General features: G+C 34.0%; 1 protein-coding gene across 1 annotated transcript; it reads left to right on the plus strand.

The window, feature by feature from the left end:
- The first annotated feature begins 14738 nt into the window (after positions 1–14738).
- On the plus strand, positions 14739–16566 carry LOC116208878 (transcriptional regulator TAC1-like). Its single transcript, XM_031542447.1, has 2 exons — positions 14739–15483; positions 16235–16566. The coding sequence occupies exon 1, from the start codon at positions 14931–14933 to the stop codon at positions 15459–15461; it is 531 nt and encodes a 176-aa protein (XP_031398307.1). The 5' UTR covers positions 14739–14930; the 3' UTR covers positions 15462–15483; positions 16235–16566.
- The last annotated feature ends 408 nt before the right edge of the window (positions 16567–16974 follow it).

Genomic DNA, 16974 nt, shown 5'->3' on the forward strand with positions numbered 1-16974 from the left:
TATAATCCTTGAGCATCACATACGCTTTGAAAGTGGAAGGAAAGTATAGATTTATGGTCGGATAATTACTTCCAAAAAACAAGTTTGTAATCTCATAGAAAACCCAGAACTTCTATATCTTCTCAATCTTCTCCCACTCCAATGCAGTAGGAATCACTTAACTCTAGGTGGCAAAATGCACAACGATTGTATAATCCACTTTCAAGCATAAGAAATGTTGAATTCCAACTAGTAGGCATATCTTGTCCCAAGCCTCTCTTCGAATTCAAAGACGAGTTTCACACATTTAAGAAACGTTTATTTTCTAACTTAGGACCCCTTAACATACTTGATACTCTCCCACTCTATCTACCACAATATTAATCTCTTTTAGTCTATCTTGCATAATCAAATTAATAATATGGGCACAACATCATTGATAAAAGGATTCACCTTTGGCTAGGAGTGCATCCTTCATATTTAAATGCGAATCTCAACGAGCCCATGAAAGTGTCATTTGGGAAGGCATTATCCAAAGTAATAGAAAGCAACATTCCCTCAATACCCCACTCAGCCAACAAAGAAGTAATCTTGTTGCTCAATGCCACACCAATATGTGGAGGTGGCGTCGAGGAGAAATTCAAAATCCTCTTTTGGAAAATTCAATTTTTATCAATGAAATGTGCGGCCAAAGACATATACCCATCAATAGCAATCGAGGTCCACAAATCAAATGTCAAACAAATCCTACCACTAGCTTCCTCAAGCAAGCACTTAATCCGTGACTTCTCTTTTTTTATGAACCATCAACACATCAGCCCTTGTAGTGTTTCAAGATATAACGAACACACACTCACGCAAATATGATAATACTACTCTAATTCCAGTATACTTCATAAAGACGAGAGGCATATCATGCATAATAATGGCAGCAATCAATAACTTACGAAAGCATTCATGATCAAATGTAGATTTCTCAAAGAAATACCGTGGTTCATGAGTAGCTGACTAACATCTCGTGTATCCTTACAAATGCATCTTTTACTATGCCTTTTTTCAAATTTCTTGTCCCATATTGACTATCACAAACAAAAAGCGAGCCACACCGCTTGCACTTACAACGGCTCTTACCATCAATGGTCTTTTCTGTCAACCGTTCATAAAAGTGCCACATATGTGAGGTCAGCCTTCTCTTTCGCTTGCCTTTTGATGTCCCTGCCTGAGTTCCTGTTGCAGTGTCTTTGATCTCGTCTTCATCGAGCTCCACTATATTATCATCTTTGTTTATCGTGGCCATGGGTTTCTCCTTCCCAAAGGATTCCAACTTCACCTCCGAATTCATTTCTAAACTCATTATGCCTAAATAGAATAAAGAATGAGAAACATGTATTAGCTACTACTCTTAAAAAGCCTTCAAACAATAAAAAGAACCACAAATCCAAGAACCCTAATTGTTTAATTGAACTCAAGAGAGGAAATGTTCAAGAGAGAGTGAGAGACAAAGAGGAAAATTTGAAGAGAGAGAGGTTACCTCAAGCACCGTCGAGAGAATAGAGAAGATATGCATCATGGGGCGATCATATGAGTGTTTGAGAAAGGCGGGTCTATGGGAGAGTTCCTGGGTGTGAGTCGTTGACAGAGGCATTGAGAGAAAGAGGGGTAGAAGGAATGAATTTGTGTTGTCTTTTTTCGGTGTGTACCCTGATATCTAGAAGCCCAATAGAGTCTGACTAATCCAGTCGGGAGATCGAGAACTAAAGGTTATTCTCACTCCCAACAAGTGCGCTTCCCGGGGTTCGAACTTATGTTTTCCTCCTTACGATGGTGAGCTGCTTACTACTCAGCCAACACTTTTGTTGGTGAATTTGTGTTGTCTTGTTTATTGGTTTTATAGTATTAGGGTTAGTAAGGATACTTTTGTAATTTTAGTATATAAATGGGTTAATGGGGTACACAATTATAATAATACGATTAAATACGTCTAAACAAACAGGTTTAATCGTGTATAATCGGGTTATACGGGTTCAACCTGGTAAGACACGCTTATTAACCGTGTCTAAACGGGTTGGACCCGTTTAGACAGAATATCAAAAATGCCCAACCCGAACCCGTTTAACACTATGTCGTGTTAACGTGTCGTGTTAGGAATTACCAACCCGAAACTCCTATATAATTCTAATAATAAGGGGAAAGATAGTAGCGACAAACAAGGTTGTCAGAATCGCGATTCTACCTAGAATCGGTCGAGGGTCATAGAATCGTGAATCGTAAGATTCTACCTGCAATTAAAAAAATAACATATATATATATGTAACATACTTTCCTGAGCAAAAAAAATCAATTCTTGTTCATTCAAATAAAAACACAAACCAACAAATCAACAATAAGTCATAAAAACGCAAAATATCGTTACAAATTATCGAAATTCAAGGTTCAAAATCCAAATCATAACTCAAACTCCCTATATAAAAAGTTAACAACATATGTCATAACTCATAATATAAAATGAACAAACAGATCAAATCTCATCCAAATCTTCATAATCACCTAAATCCTATCAAGGACAAACATATCATTCTTTCACACTTCGCAGCAACCAAGCAGCAATCAACAGATTTAGCAACTAAGCATTCACCAAGCAACAGAACAAGGAAAGAAAACATCAATTCTGCCGATGCTCATGAGGCGCTACGAAACCTCCACTGTGCGGGCTCATTTACGGAAAGTGGAAATCGAAGTAGAACAGTTTCGAGTGAATGGGTACTGGCAGCTTTTGAGATAGAGTCTTTACGGTTACAGTGGCAAGTAGAGAACAGATCTGGAAAATGTTGACAAAACATTTTCGCACCGAGCCGTTCACATTCAACACCCAGCCAGTAAGTGCGAAGGAAAAATAAATTAGATCAGAAGGGATGGACAGCCCCTACCGAAAGAAAAATATCGATCGGTGCTGCGGTGCTATGGAAGGGATGGACAGCCTCGGTCGAAGCTCGGAAGTGCAGAGAAAGTAACCGCAAGGATGGAAGCTCAGACAAGCTAGCTTCTCGGAAGAAGCAGGTGGTGGACCGTCAATCAAAGCTCGTAGAAGTAAGCAGGTGGATTGAAGATTTCGTTGAAGATTAAGGGCAATGGTCGAAGCCTTCGAAGGTCGGACTGAAAGGACGAAGGAGGGGAGAAATTAGGGTTCATCTGACTAGAAAGAAGGAAGAAAGGGCGGGCGGGAGAGAGCTTTCGGGTTTGGGCTTCGGCCCACTTTCGGGGCCCGGGCTTGGGCCAAATCCGGCCTGAACGTAGAATCGCAGAATCGCACGATTCTGCGATTCTACGATTCAGCGCGTGATTCGGTCACGATTCCACAATCACAACTCACCAAGCAGAATTGGAATCAATGAGCCCCCCTTGAATCGTAGGATCGTACGATGCTACTATTTGAATTGCGATTCTGACAACCATGGAGACAAACAAACAAACAACAAAATATAAATGACCTTTTTTTTTCAATGCAATGTAATCAACATTCCTTCAAAAATCCGAAGAAATGATTATTTCACCAATTCAACAAATTTAAATAACCAGAATAAAATGAATATGCATTTTTTGTTGTTTAGATATATCTTATTATATATGTTTAAGATTTTAATTATGTTACATCATATGTTCTATATCAATTCAAAAAAAAATGATCACCACTTTACCCCAGACTCATTAAATTTCATTCTATTGATCCACTTCATTCCATTCCATTCAGATCTCGTTTGGTATATGGGAATGGAATAGAATAAAATTCTACGTTGTTACTTTTACGAGTTAGAAAAATCAATCCATTTGAAAGATATTTTTCTTTCAACTCGATGATTGAATACTCTTTCCTTCAAAAAACTAAGGCACATATCCATTCAACTATTTCTACTAAGTTTTATATAATAATATTTTTTATCAGTTTCTTATATCTAAAACTATATCTATACAAAATTATATCCTGTAAATAAGTTCCTTTTTTTTTCAAATAAAGAGTTGATACTCTCAAATTCAACTTAAAATTTATTATTTTTCTCAACACAATTACCTTTCATTATTTGAAATGTCATTTCATTTCATTCCTCTCCATTCCATTCATGCGTACCAAATGGAACCTTAATTTCATTTCACTGTACTAAACGGGACCTCAGTGAATTATGCAGTCTCAAGTTGAGTCTTTTAATATTGAGGCTATCATAAGCAATTCCATCCTGATGTGTGTTTTTTCATTGGTCCCTTCTCTTCTGCTACTTAAGGATAATGCAGTACATTATCTTCCGTTTGTTGTAATCACAAAATATCCAAAGTTAGTTTGTATTCTATTATTCAGTCACTTAAAATGGGTAATTTTGTTATTTTATAAGGCTTCCTTTGTCAAAGTTCAAGGAAAAAGCCCACCAGGCCGAGGCCCACATGTTCCATTATGGGCTACTGGGTTCGGCTGACATTCCTACCGTCCACAGACATTTTTTTTTTTGGCTCCACAAACATTTATTTCATCGAATGCATGTTTCTATTAGTAAAAAATCGTAAACAAAGTAAAAATTTATGTCCTAACCTGGACTCGTCTGGAAATCAAGAGCTGCCTCTTATTCAATTTTTATTTCTCTTTAATAGATTCATGACCCTCCATTATAATCGGAAAAAAAAATAATTGTGGAAAACATTGCTCTTGCAATTTGGGGAGATCAAACATTAAAAATTACTCTCCCTCCTAAAAAGTACACTTTCAGAGACTCAAATTTATATTCTCCTCTTTATGAAAGTTAGAGTTACTTATTACTCAACCAACACTTTGTTGGTTCTACATATATTTTAAAGAAAAAATGATAATTGGAATAAGTTACACATTTTCTCATTGGTGTATTGCCAAAATGAACCATATAGTTTTATTTTAAAAAAAATGCCCAAATTTCTGAATTACTATGATAACTATTTTTCATTCAGTTTGTTTGATAAACACAAAAGAAAAAAAACTTTAACTTAATAGATCTAATTTTTTAACTCAAAAGCCATTTAATGATGATTAAGTAGCTAGGGACCTAAATAATCATTAAGTACTTAATGATTGAATAGTTCAACTAAAAGCTATCATTCCGTTTGATTTCATAATTTGATTTTAAAATTTTAACTCTAACTTTAACTCTACTCACTACATAACAAAAGTCAACAATACAATTATTACTTTTCTATTTTTCTTCAAATTTTTTAACCATTCAATTCAATTTTTAATAATAAATTCTCTCAACTATTCATTATTTTTTCACATTTTTTTATCATAATTCAACATCACAATCATTACAAATTAATTAAAAAAATTAACTCAACTCAACTCTGAAACCAAACACATTATATTATATTTCTCATATTTATAGTGGAGCCCCTCAACTATGCCTAAATTACAAATCGGTCCCATTTTCTCCCACTTGGAGAGAGAGGATACAAGTCATGAGTTGATCAGGAGAGAAACAAAGTAGCGACAAGGGTGTCGGCGGCCATCACTATCCCCGATGAGGTCAACAACAAAGAGAGAGAGTTGTAAGGAGATCTCGACGACAGTGGTGGTCGGCGACGAGTCACCGCTGCCGAGATCTTGTGTTCCAAATCTCTCTCTCTCTCTCTCTCTCAGGAAAGAGACAGGGCTTATCTCTTTTTACTTGAATTTATTATTTTTAGTATCTAAAAATAATAAAATATAAAAATTTTGGTCAAAATAGAAATAAGCATAATAAATTGCATATTTGAATCATTATGTTTGCATTTGGTTTCAAAGTAGAGTTATTACTCTACTTAATTGTACTCTATTTTAAGAAAATGAAGACAAATAGGTGGAAAATTTTATCTTAAAAAATTGATTTTAATAATTACTGAGAAAAACTATGTTAGAGAATTCATTATTAAATTGGAGAAAAATGTAAAAGTAATGACAGTGTTGTTGAATGAATGAATGAATATAGTAGAGTTGAATGGAGTAAAATTTTTATTTGAAAAGAAAATAAAGCCTTAAATTTCGGCATTTAATTTTAAGTGCTTAGAGGTTTAGGAAGATCTCAGCGGCAATAATGGTCAGCGATGAGCCACCGCCACTAAGATTTGATGTTCCAAATCTACTCTCTCTCTCTCTCTTAAAAAAGAGAGAGGGCTAATCTCTTTTTTAATTTAATTTTTTAGTAATTCAAAAATAATAAAATATAAAATTATGGGTCAAAATAGAAATAAGCAAAATAAATTGCATATTTGGATCATTATGTTTGCATTTGGTTTCGAAATAGAGTTATTACTCTACTTAACTCTACTCTATTTTAAGAAAATGAAGACAAATATGTGGAAAATTTTACTATTAAAAAATTGATTTTAATAATTATTAAAAAAAAGTATGTGAGATAATTTATTATAAAATTGAAGTAAAAGAAAAAAAAATGAATAGTTGAGAGAATTTAGTATTAAAATATCAGTTGTAATAATGATTAAGAAAAAGTACGTAAGAGAATTTATTATTAAATTGAAAAAAAAAAGATAAAGAGTAATAACTGTATTGTTGAATTGAATGAAGAATATAATAGATCTGAGTGGAGTAAAATTTTTATTTGAAAAACAAATAAAGCTTCAAATTTCAACATTTAATTTAAGTGCTTAATTTTGCATTGAAACAAACAACATGCTTACATTTGCACTGACATAAATCCACATTGTCATATATGCACCATTCGTAATTCAGTAAATGGGACAAACACTTGCATCCTCTCTAATAATTAAATTGTAGATTTAGTCAGTTAAATATGTAGGAGACAGCCTAACAGCACCCTCTTGATGTCCCAACATGATCCCATATAAAACGAAAAGGAAAGTGATTGATGAATACTGCCATATGACTTACATAGGAAAATTAATGAATTTTCTAGGAATGAACTGTCACTAGAAAGATGGATGCAACTGATAGAGCTGTCAAATTATGAAATCATGAATAGATCCAGCGAATTCTTCCATTTGTCCAATACAATGCAACCCACTCTCATTAATCCTAGTCCACTTTTTTCCCTTTTCCTTTCTATCCTTTAATAATTTTTCGAGATCATCTTATACCATTGTATATTGTGAGAAAGTGGCCGTCTCGTCAATTATTTATATTCCAAGAGAAGTGTAATTTCAAATCTTCTTCTTTCCTTCCTATACGACAAGGTTAAATGTAAAGTAGGAGATAATTATGATAAGATGCCACTCATAAAAACGCGTTTTGGAAGCCGTCTTTAGTTAGTAATTTATCCAAGCATAGGAACACTAATAAGACACACCACAGGAGTACTTTGTCTGTGCACCCGTCAGCAAATGCCAAAATGAAGTCTAATATAGCCATGAGATGAATGTGCAATGTCGAATTTATCCTCCGTATGGATGGAGGGAAACGGATTATCCCTCCCTTTCCTTTTCCTCCATTTTCGTCCTATCCAATCACACTGTAAATGGCTAGTCTTAAAAAGTTCAAATACGAGTGAAATGACTAGAGTAAACAAAAGGTGAAATATTGAGAAAAAACATGGTGAAAATTGATGCAAAATGAACATTGTCATTTTTAGCATGGATATAGGACCGCAAGGATGCATTTCGACCCTTCAAATATTTGGATTTGATAGTTACGCTTCAAGAAAGACGAATAATATTGTAGAATCCAATTTTCACAAAATTTTGAAACCATCCATCTTGTTTTGCAACAATTGAAATGCGGGAAATTTTCATGAAATTTTTTTAAATTACGTGATAAATCTGAAAATTTCATTAAATTACGTGGTATATTTAAAATTTTTACAAAACCACGTGATAAAGATGATAAATTAAACCGTGTGTTAAGCAATCCATGTTAACTCTCCATGTTGACCTGCCACATCATCATTTTACAGCAAACCCAAAAAATGTAATGGTTAAGAAAGATTTGGAACCAATGTTAAACCTCATGATTTTATGGTGCTTCGCACACGCTAGATCTGGATTACGCAACCAAGAGATCTTACATGATCTTTGCCCATACATTAATAAACGTCAATTTATTAATTAATTTTATACAAGTACATTAAAACTGACTATTAAGTCTACGTGAATATGATTTGATTACAATTCCTATTTTTATCTACACTTGATAGATATGAACATCAGTTTCTTAATCCAATCAAATAGTTCAGTCTATCTTAATAACGGTGGGCATATCTTCGTTTATGAAAATAATAGAAAATAATTTAACAGATTATTCATTTAGTAAATCTAATAAAAATGAATATTTTTCTATTTTAATTTACTTAAAGAAACTTGGATATTCGCCATCTTTAGGTTTTTAAATATATTTAACTGGATACAACATTTATATTTATATTAAATCATGCATTAACTTTTGTTTAAACAGATATCAGATTTAATAGTATTCCAATACAATCTACATTTACAACGGACATGCCATAATATTTCTTTGTTTCGTAAGATAAGTTTTCAAGAGAAAATAGCGATAAGTTCAACAATCAGAATAATTGCACTTTCTGGGGATTGCGTTTGATCTTTCTTGTCATTCTTCCTAAAGTAATTTAATTTGTAATAATTCTACTTACATATCGTCAAAATGCTAAAAAGTCTCTAGGGTCTATTTAAAGATTATATATTTATAAAGTTAACAGAATAAAAATTTATTTTATATTCTTAAGGCATTAGTATGATCTACAATTTTTTAATAATTGATAAAAAGATAATTATTTTTTTGCAGAAGATTAAATAAATTAAGTATTTTAGAGCTTAATTTCATTATCTTTTTAATTAATGTTCAGTATATTCTGGACGCTGATAAATTACAATCTCTTTAAAAATCTTTAAACAAAATTTATCCTTACACATATTTATATAAATGATTATTGACATTATTGATATTATATTGGTTCTTTGTCAATATACCTAGCTACTGTCTTCGCTATTTAGTATCTTTCTATGTTGTTTTATTTATTTATATTCTCGACAAAAGACAAGCTCTCACGGGCAATGCCCTCTAGCATATAAGTTATATATATGGACAAATATTATATAGTGCGGTAGAGAGAGAAGACATGATGACCCGAGAGTCGAACTCAAGAGAACATAAATTATATTGATTGAAAAGAATGACTCAAGAAATTACAAATGGTCGACTTAGGTTATTTAAACTAATGTGGAAAAAATAATGAAACATAAACGTCCAAAAATGCATCCAAATTTCTTGAATATAAACTAACAAATTAATATATTTGATATTTAATAGATTATTTTCTAATAATAACAATATATAAAATAGGGTAAAATGTAATGATCTCCCTTGATATTTGTGGAAATGGTACTTAGCACCGTTTATTCACTATTTTGCAATTGATTGGTTTGATCATATCCTTATTTTTTGCAAAAATAACAATTTAATTCACTATTTTGGATTTTTTTTCTTAACACCAAACAATTATTTATTACTGAATAAGGTAACCACTTTACATAAAAAAAATTATCTAAGATCCTTCATATAGAATAAATATTTTCTTTAATTTGAGAAATAAAAAAGAATAAGAAATTAATATACAAAAAAAAATTGAAAGCATTTAACAAAGGAGAATTAAAGAGAGGAAAGGGCGGCAATGGTCCTTTGCCAGACACACAACCCTAAGTGGCGTTGTCGGAGGGCACTGAATACCTCGCCTGGTGCGGCAGTTGCTCAACCCATCTCTTTCTTTGAGGGGAGAGGGGAATAGAGTAAGAAAGGGCGGTGGTGGTCCATATTTGGCCATCACCGCCCTTCCCAAGCAAGGTCATTGATGGCTTTCGAAATCAACTACTTTTGTTTGGGATGATGATGTCAACAGCGAGCCATCATTGTCCCTCTCTCTTCTAAGAGAGAGAAAAAAGGGCACTGGTGGCCCTTAGCCACCATTTACTCAACTATCGCTGTCAAGACTTTTCTTCTCTCTTCAACCTTTTTTATATTTTTGTTTATTTTTTAATTTTTTATTTCTCAAATTAAAAAATATATATTTTAAAAACTAAGAAAGGCCTTACACAAAAATTTTCTATAAAGTTGTAAATCTATTGACTAATAAATAATTGTATGGTCATAATCCAATAGGCTTGGCCTAGTGATTAAAGCCTGTAACGACCAAGGAGAAGTCCTATGTTCAAATCATATCACAAACGTCATGCAGGAGAATACTCTCTATTGGGCTACCTACACAACTGTGGTCAGACTTACCTGTCATGTAGGCTTGCAGGGTGTTTACGTGGACCGTGAGATTATTCGCCCAGACATCCTCATTATCCAAAAAAAATAATAGTACGGTCTTAATTAAGAAGAAAGGAATTAAAAAATTACGACCTCAATTGTTATTTTTGCAAAAAATAAAGACTTCGCTGAACCGATCAACTGGGATTAAGTGCATATTTTTAAAAAAATAAATGGGATTCAGTGTCATTTCTCTAAGTCTTAAGCGAGGTCTTTGCTTTATTCTATAAAATATCCAACACATATGTTTATGAACTTTCAAAACAACCTTCTGCTACTCATATGGAAGTTCACAGTTCGCACTTAATAGTCGATTCTTTGAAATTGTAAGAAACCCGGAAATTCATCGATGGATAACACATTAGGCGCCTTTTTGGGGAACAAAAAAAGAGAAAATTCTATTAAGTGATTTACAAATGACTGAGGCTATTTTTGCCCACTAGTTGGTTAATACACTTCAAGATCTATTGGTCATACCAAGTTCCTCTCGATTACTTATTTATATTATTAACAATATGCATAGACCACAGGTCACTCTCAAGCCAAGTCTATCTTTTCCTTTTTTTTATTCAGGCTCACATTTTACCATTTATAAGAACTTTTATCGTTTGTATCTCAAATAACTACAATATTTAAAAAGTAATTGTTGTATAATATATTCAAAATTTTCAAATGCCCTTCGTTTAGTATTTGATTGATGATTGATTGCTCCTTTGAATCTCGAAGCCAATCTTTCTTTTTTAAAAGAATAATCAAATAATCATACTCAAATAAACTTAATTAAAGGCAAAAATAAGCCCCTATAAATTATTAAAATAAAAGCTTAAATTCTAGCCACCAGATGTAAAAATGCTATCAAGTCATTTACTGCAAGATTGATGGTCATAATAGCCAAAATTGCTCTTCTGGAGTCGAAATTATTATATCAACTCTGAAGACAAACGTCATTGACGTGTATAAAATCAATACCATCGATCTTAACAAGTCAACCAATTCAAAGAAGAAAGATTTTTTTTTTTCAGTTACAATGGAGGCTCATGGACCTAGTACATTAAAATAGAAATCATAAATATCTAAAAAAGGGGTATGGGTAGTCTCACTGGGTATCGAACCTGAGACCTCTTAGTCATCAGGCGAGAGGTGTATCACTGTGCTATTCCCTCTCTTGATTTAAAGAAGAAGACTTTGTCTATGCTTAAACAATGTTTATTACATTGATACTTTTTTTATGGAATTTATTACTCATGTAATGGCATTAATGTTTTTTTTTCCTTTTACAATACTCCCTATGTAAAAGATAGTTCGAAGTATGTGATCCGATTATGGAAGCTCTCGGATGGCTATATGGATTTTATGGTCTGCTCTTTCCTTTTTCTCTTTTTATCTGACTTTTTACAATTTTTTACTTTTTTTTAATTACAATAAATGCCCATGAACCAAGTTCGATAAAATAGATATCCTAATAATGAATAAAGGTAAACAAGTAGTACCACCAAGTCTCAAACTTAGAACTCTTGGTAATCAGGCGCTGGCACGCGTCACTGAGCTACACCCTCTTTCATTAAATTTTTTGCTATTCTTTTCATATTTAGCCTTTGTTTGGGAGTGTTGTCGCTCATGGATAAGCAATGAAATAAAATTACTGAAAAATACGTGTTGATTCTAGAATAAGTTGAAGTGTTTGGAGGAAACTAATTTAAAACAGCTGAAAGTAGAAAAAGTAATTATTAATACTTGAAACAAAATAAGCAGAATGAGATCTCATTAGCACTTATTACCTTCATTGAGGAAATCACATTTGCAACTGCAATTTTGACCCAAATCATGGTTCGAAAAACTCTCACCAAACACCAAATCTGCTTAAAATTATAAAGAAAAGTGATTATGAAACATCTCACCGCACTCACAAATGAACTCTTAGTTGAGAAAAATATATATCATAGTATAACATTTTCCTTTGTGTCAATTATCTTACAATATTTCAAAATTACACTATACAACACAACGTTTAAGGTATAGTGTCAGTTATGGTTTGACGTCAAATTTTTCATGAAAAGCAAACGGAAGGTTGGCGGGTTACACATGTACATGAAAGTGGACCTAGACTCTTGCCACTTGTGAAATAACCCATATTTCGACCCGTCCGGTACCCTTCGACCTACCCGACTCCCCAACCATCAATACCCAAATCTTATTATCGCCTCTTCACACTTCTCCCACCATTGCAGCCCCAAATTTATCGTCAGTTCAACGCTTTGCCCTTTCTCCCATTCTTCACCCATGGCATTGCCAGTCTCTCTCTTCACACTTGTCCCTCTTTTGTTCCCATATAAGAAAATAAATTAAGGTTTGCATTTCATTTAACAGGTATGAGCTTCCCATTTTTTTTCTAATAATTTTTCATCCCTTGTTCACTATATGAACTGTAATAAGTTTTATATGTGATTTTTTTTCATTATATTGATGGTGTGATTTTTTTCAAAAGGAGCTATTTTGTATGTGAAGAGGTGGGAATAGGTTTTGGGTATTGATGGTGAGGGAGTCAGGCATGTAAAAGGCCACTGGCGGGTCGGAATATGAGTTATTTAGCATGTGGTAAGAGTTTGGACCCATTATTCATTCACAGGTGCGTCACATTAGCCATTCGTTTAATTTTCATGGAAAATTTGATATCATGCCATAATTGACATTACACTGTAAGCGATGTATTATATAATGTAATTTTAAAATGTTGTAATAAAATTTATACAAAAACAAAATGTTGTGTTGTGACATATATTTTTCCCTATTTAATATATGTTTCGTTGTAAATCTTTTATTGATAATTTTTTTGATAATTATATATTAGATATCAGTTGCCTTTATTATAATAGACTTATATATTTGTGTCCCTGCGGTCAAGCTTCACATTCAAACTTTTTTATTTTCATTTGGTTTCATAATCTTTTAATCTATGAATTGTTAGTTTAAATAATACTCATGATTTCCAATCCATAAAATGAGTATGCACTAACTTACTCGATTTATATGAAAATTTCATGTACTACTGTGTCCACAATAAATTTAATTTAACCCGGAAAATCTGTTTATTATATAATTTCTTTTCAATGTTTATAGTCATATTATAAAGCATCAAAATAAGCCAGGAGTAATATGATAGCTATGAGATGAGATATAGATACATTTTTTTTTCTGTGAACCATAGTATTCGGAAGACCAATGAACCCCGACTAACCCAGTCGATCTAGGTCGGCCCATTAAGGGGTAAATACATAGTATGCAATTTAATTACCACATGATAATAAATTAGGAAATGAAATGGATAAATTCCTATAAAAAAAAAGATAAATTTGGGAGATAATTTATGGTTTATTCATATTTATTAAAGCTATAAATTTGAAATATAGGATAATTTAGTACAACCAATAACAATTGGAGTATATATTAGCCAAATAGGAGGTGGAAATAGCCCTAACCTTTTCTAATAACTCAAGTAAAATGTAGAAAATATGAGGAAGAATGTAGTTTGGTGGTGCACATTAGCACCTGATAACCAAGAAATTTTCGGTCATTTCATAGTGGGACTACTTGTGCGACTGTGCTCCTCTATTAACTGTTAAGATTTGTATTTCAATATATTAGACCTACTGTCCTCCATTGTAATAAAAAAATTTATAAAAAGTGAAAGTAAGTTACTTGGTCAAGTAATTTCTCTGAAAAATTATTAAGTAATTCATTCGAATGTACCGTAACTTCACTTTGCAACAATACCTATTTGTCGTGAACTAACCTCGCCTAGCTCCTTTCCAGGTCAATGTTGTTCAAAAAATATTGATTGAGGGGGAGTTTGGTTCGAGTATTGAATTACTATGGAATTTTTTTTCCAAGTTAAAAATTGAACCGCGATATTGTTGTGCTTTTATGGGAAATGTGGGTAATAATATAATATATGATTTATTTTCATAGAGATGATTATGGGTTCCACGACAATAATCTCTGTTGTAATCTAACAATTATACTTGTTTTGAATGCAAAGTTTTTCCGACTACGACTGTAAAGTTCTAAATCGACCAAATGATTACAATAGTCAACTTTTACGATTTCTATAAACAAACGCAGTAAAATACTATGTAAAGTTCGAACTTTATATAGAAACAAATGCCTCCTGAGTATTACTTATCTAGTTAGCTGAGCAACACTCAATCGGAATTTTTGAAAATGGAAATTTGGTCTCACAGTGATCCGATAATTTTCCACTTCTAAATATTTTAATTGGTTTTTATTCATTCATAATAAATTAATAATACTGACCGAATATTTTTCCGGTGTTGGTTTAATTGTTTGGACACATCCGAGGGGAGTTGAAATTTCATGGGGACAATGAGTACGTAATATTAAAAGTTGTCATCATGAAGAAAAAAGAGCAAAGGGACAGGGCCGGCTCTGAGAATGCCTCCGCCCAGCAAATGCCAAAGGTGTCTCTCCACCCCGAAATTTCCAATTACGCCTCTCCTTCTCGTCACTTTCTCCCCAGCATACATCTGGAGACCCACCCACTGTCAAATCCTGGCTGTACTTAGGGAGATTCTTCTTCATTCACCACCCAAAAAACCTAAGACATATATAAATCCCTTAGCGGAAAGCACAGGGATATAACTTTTTCGCAATGGAATCCCGGAGACACGATCTGTCGGAGGCTTCGAGTGACGAGAACGATCCTAGTTTCAAGTGTGCTGATGAGACGACAGTCCTGGGGATGTCCAAGCGATCGTACGAGTGTGTTTTTTGCAAGCAGGGGTTCACAAATGCTCAGGCCTTGGGTGGTCACATGAACATACACCGGAAGGATCGGGCTAGGGCAAAGCAGGTGGTCGCCGGTCCGAGCGCCCAGCCGCCCAAGCACTACCCCATTTGGGAGTCTCCGAGGGGCTACGGCTACCCCTGTGATGATTCCTCATATGTGTCGGGGTTGGGATTTAATCATCAACCCTCGGCTGATGAAAATTATTTCAACTACCAGGACATGCCGAGGGCTGGGTATTCAGGACAGACGAACGATGAAGTTTCGTATGCAAACTTGAGCTTGCGAATCGAGCTGTCACAAGTAGAGGAGATGAGGAGTACTACGAGAGGGGAGAATGATGAGATTGATCTCGAGCTCCGACTTGGTCAATATGGTCGCTCATGCGAATCATAACCGGTTGATATTCGAGACCCAGGTGCGTTTGCTCTCCGAATAACTGATTCAATCGCTGGAACGAAAGTTCTTCAGGAAATGACATGGTTAGAGTTCTGATAGAGATCGGGGATGGACTTTCGCGTTATTACCAGCAGTCATTATAACATGTATGTAGTTCATTGATATTGTACTTATTAATTCTCTACATTAAGATATTGTCAATAGTATTCATGTGCCCACTTCAATCTTCAAAATCTTCTTAGACCTTATTCTCGTTCATTAATTTTTTTTCTTGTTCCCTCATATGCTCTTTTTATTTCCTGTGCATCCATCACATTCTCTTCGCGTTGCTTACAATATTGAAATCATCGTAATTTCTCATGTTAACTGATGCAAATTCTGCTAGTTCAGAAAATTACACCAGTTCATGATCAAGGAGTTGATCAAGAGAACAATGGATTTTTGTCCACTTGCATGGGTCCAAGATCCAATAGATATTAGAGTTTTCTAATACAATGTCAAATTTTATGAGAGGTTATATGATTACTCACGAGAACATGGTTGTGTAGAAATGTTTCACATGACCAGTATCTCATTTCACACAAATAACCACATGTATGTATACATTAACGTGGGTAATATAGTATTCAAATCTCATTCCCATTCTATTTGTGTCGGCGAATAGTTTAGTTTAGCATTCATTAAGGTTTTAGGGTTACGTACGATAGGACCAAGTATAACTGACCTGAATATAGGAGGGATTGTGATCGCCAGTTGGTTCTGCTATGCAGGGAGAGCGATTGCCGGTCCCTCCATGGCTCCCTAGGCGTGCCGTATCTCCGATTTGAAACAAATAAGGAAAGTCGAATTGGGGTGATGGCCTAATTCGACCATTCGATGGTTAAATAAAGGGGGATAGCGCTTGACGAGTAGAGAGAAAAATGTTGAAAAGGAAGATCATATATTATCTTCTATGTCTTTATACTAAAATTCCTCCATGTGCGAAGGATAATGTCAGCTTTAAGTAAGCTTCTTCGTGCGAAATTCTTACTGAAACGTTGACGTTTTGGTTCGTACCTTGAGTCTGTTCTTAACTCGAACATGCTTCTCACAAGACCCCCTGAGTCTTTCCTTAGCTTGGCCCTAACGTTCAAGTAAAATGAGAGTACAATGTCTATTTTGTCCAGGTCAGTTATACTTAAGTCCTATCAATTGGTACCTTCGTCTCGTGAGGTGGGCTATGATGGTTACATGACTACTCAATCGCATATCGGAATGGAACAAGGGTCATATGACGTCCTTTAAAGACCAAAAGCATTAATTTTTCTCACGGAGGCGCCTTTTTCAACAGAGAAACTCATGAGAATTGCGCCAAAGCAGACATTATCTCCTGGGACGGTCGTCTCTTCTTGTACGAAATTCTAAGCCCACTGGTGAGTTGACGAAGATATAATCCATATATGCTAATTCACTGTACTATCACGAAATTTTTTCGTATGTTTCATGAGAGCTTTAAACATAAGCGTATTAG

The sequence above is a fragment of the Punica granatum genome, chromosome 5, assembly GCF_007655135.1.
Source record: "Punica granatum isolate Tunisia-2019 chromosome 5, ASM765513v2, whole genome shotgun sequence".
Lineage (NCBI taxonomy): Eukaryota > Viridiplantae > Streptophyta > Magnoliopsida > Myrtales > Lythraceae > Punica > Punica granatum.

Bases quoted from the DNA above. Each gene is read 5' to 3' on its own strand.
- LOC116208878 (XM_031542447.1), top strand. From the start codon at position 14,931: ATGGAATCCCGGAGACACGATCTGTCGGAGGCTTCGAGTGACGAGAAC.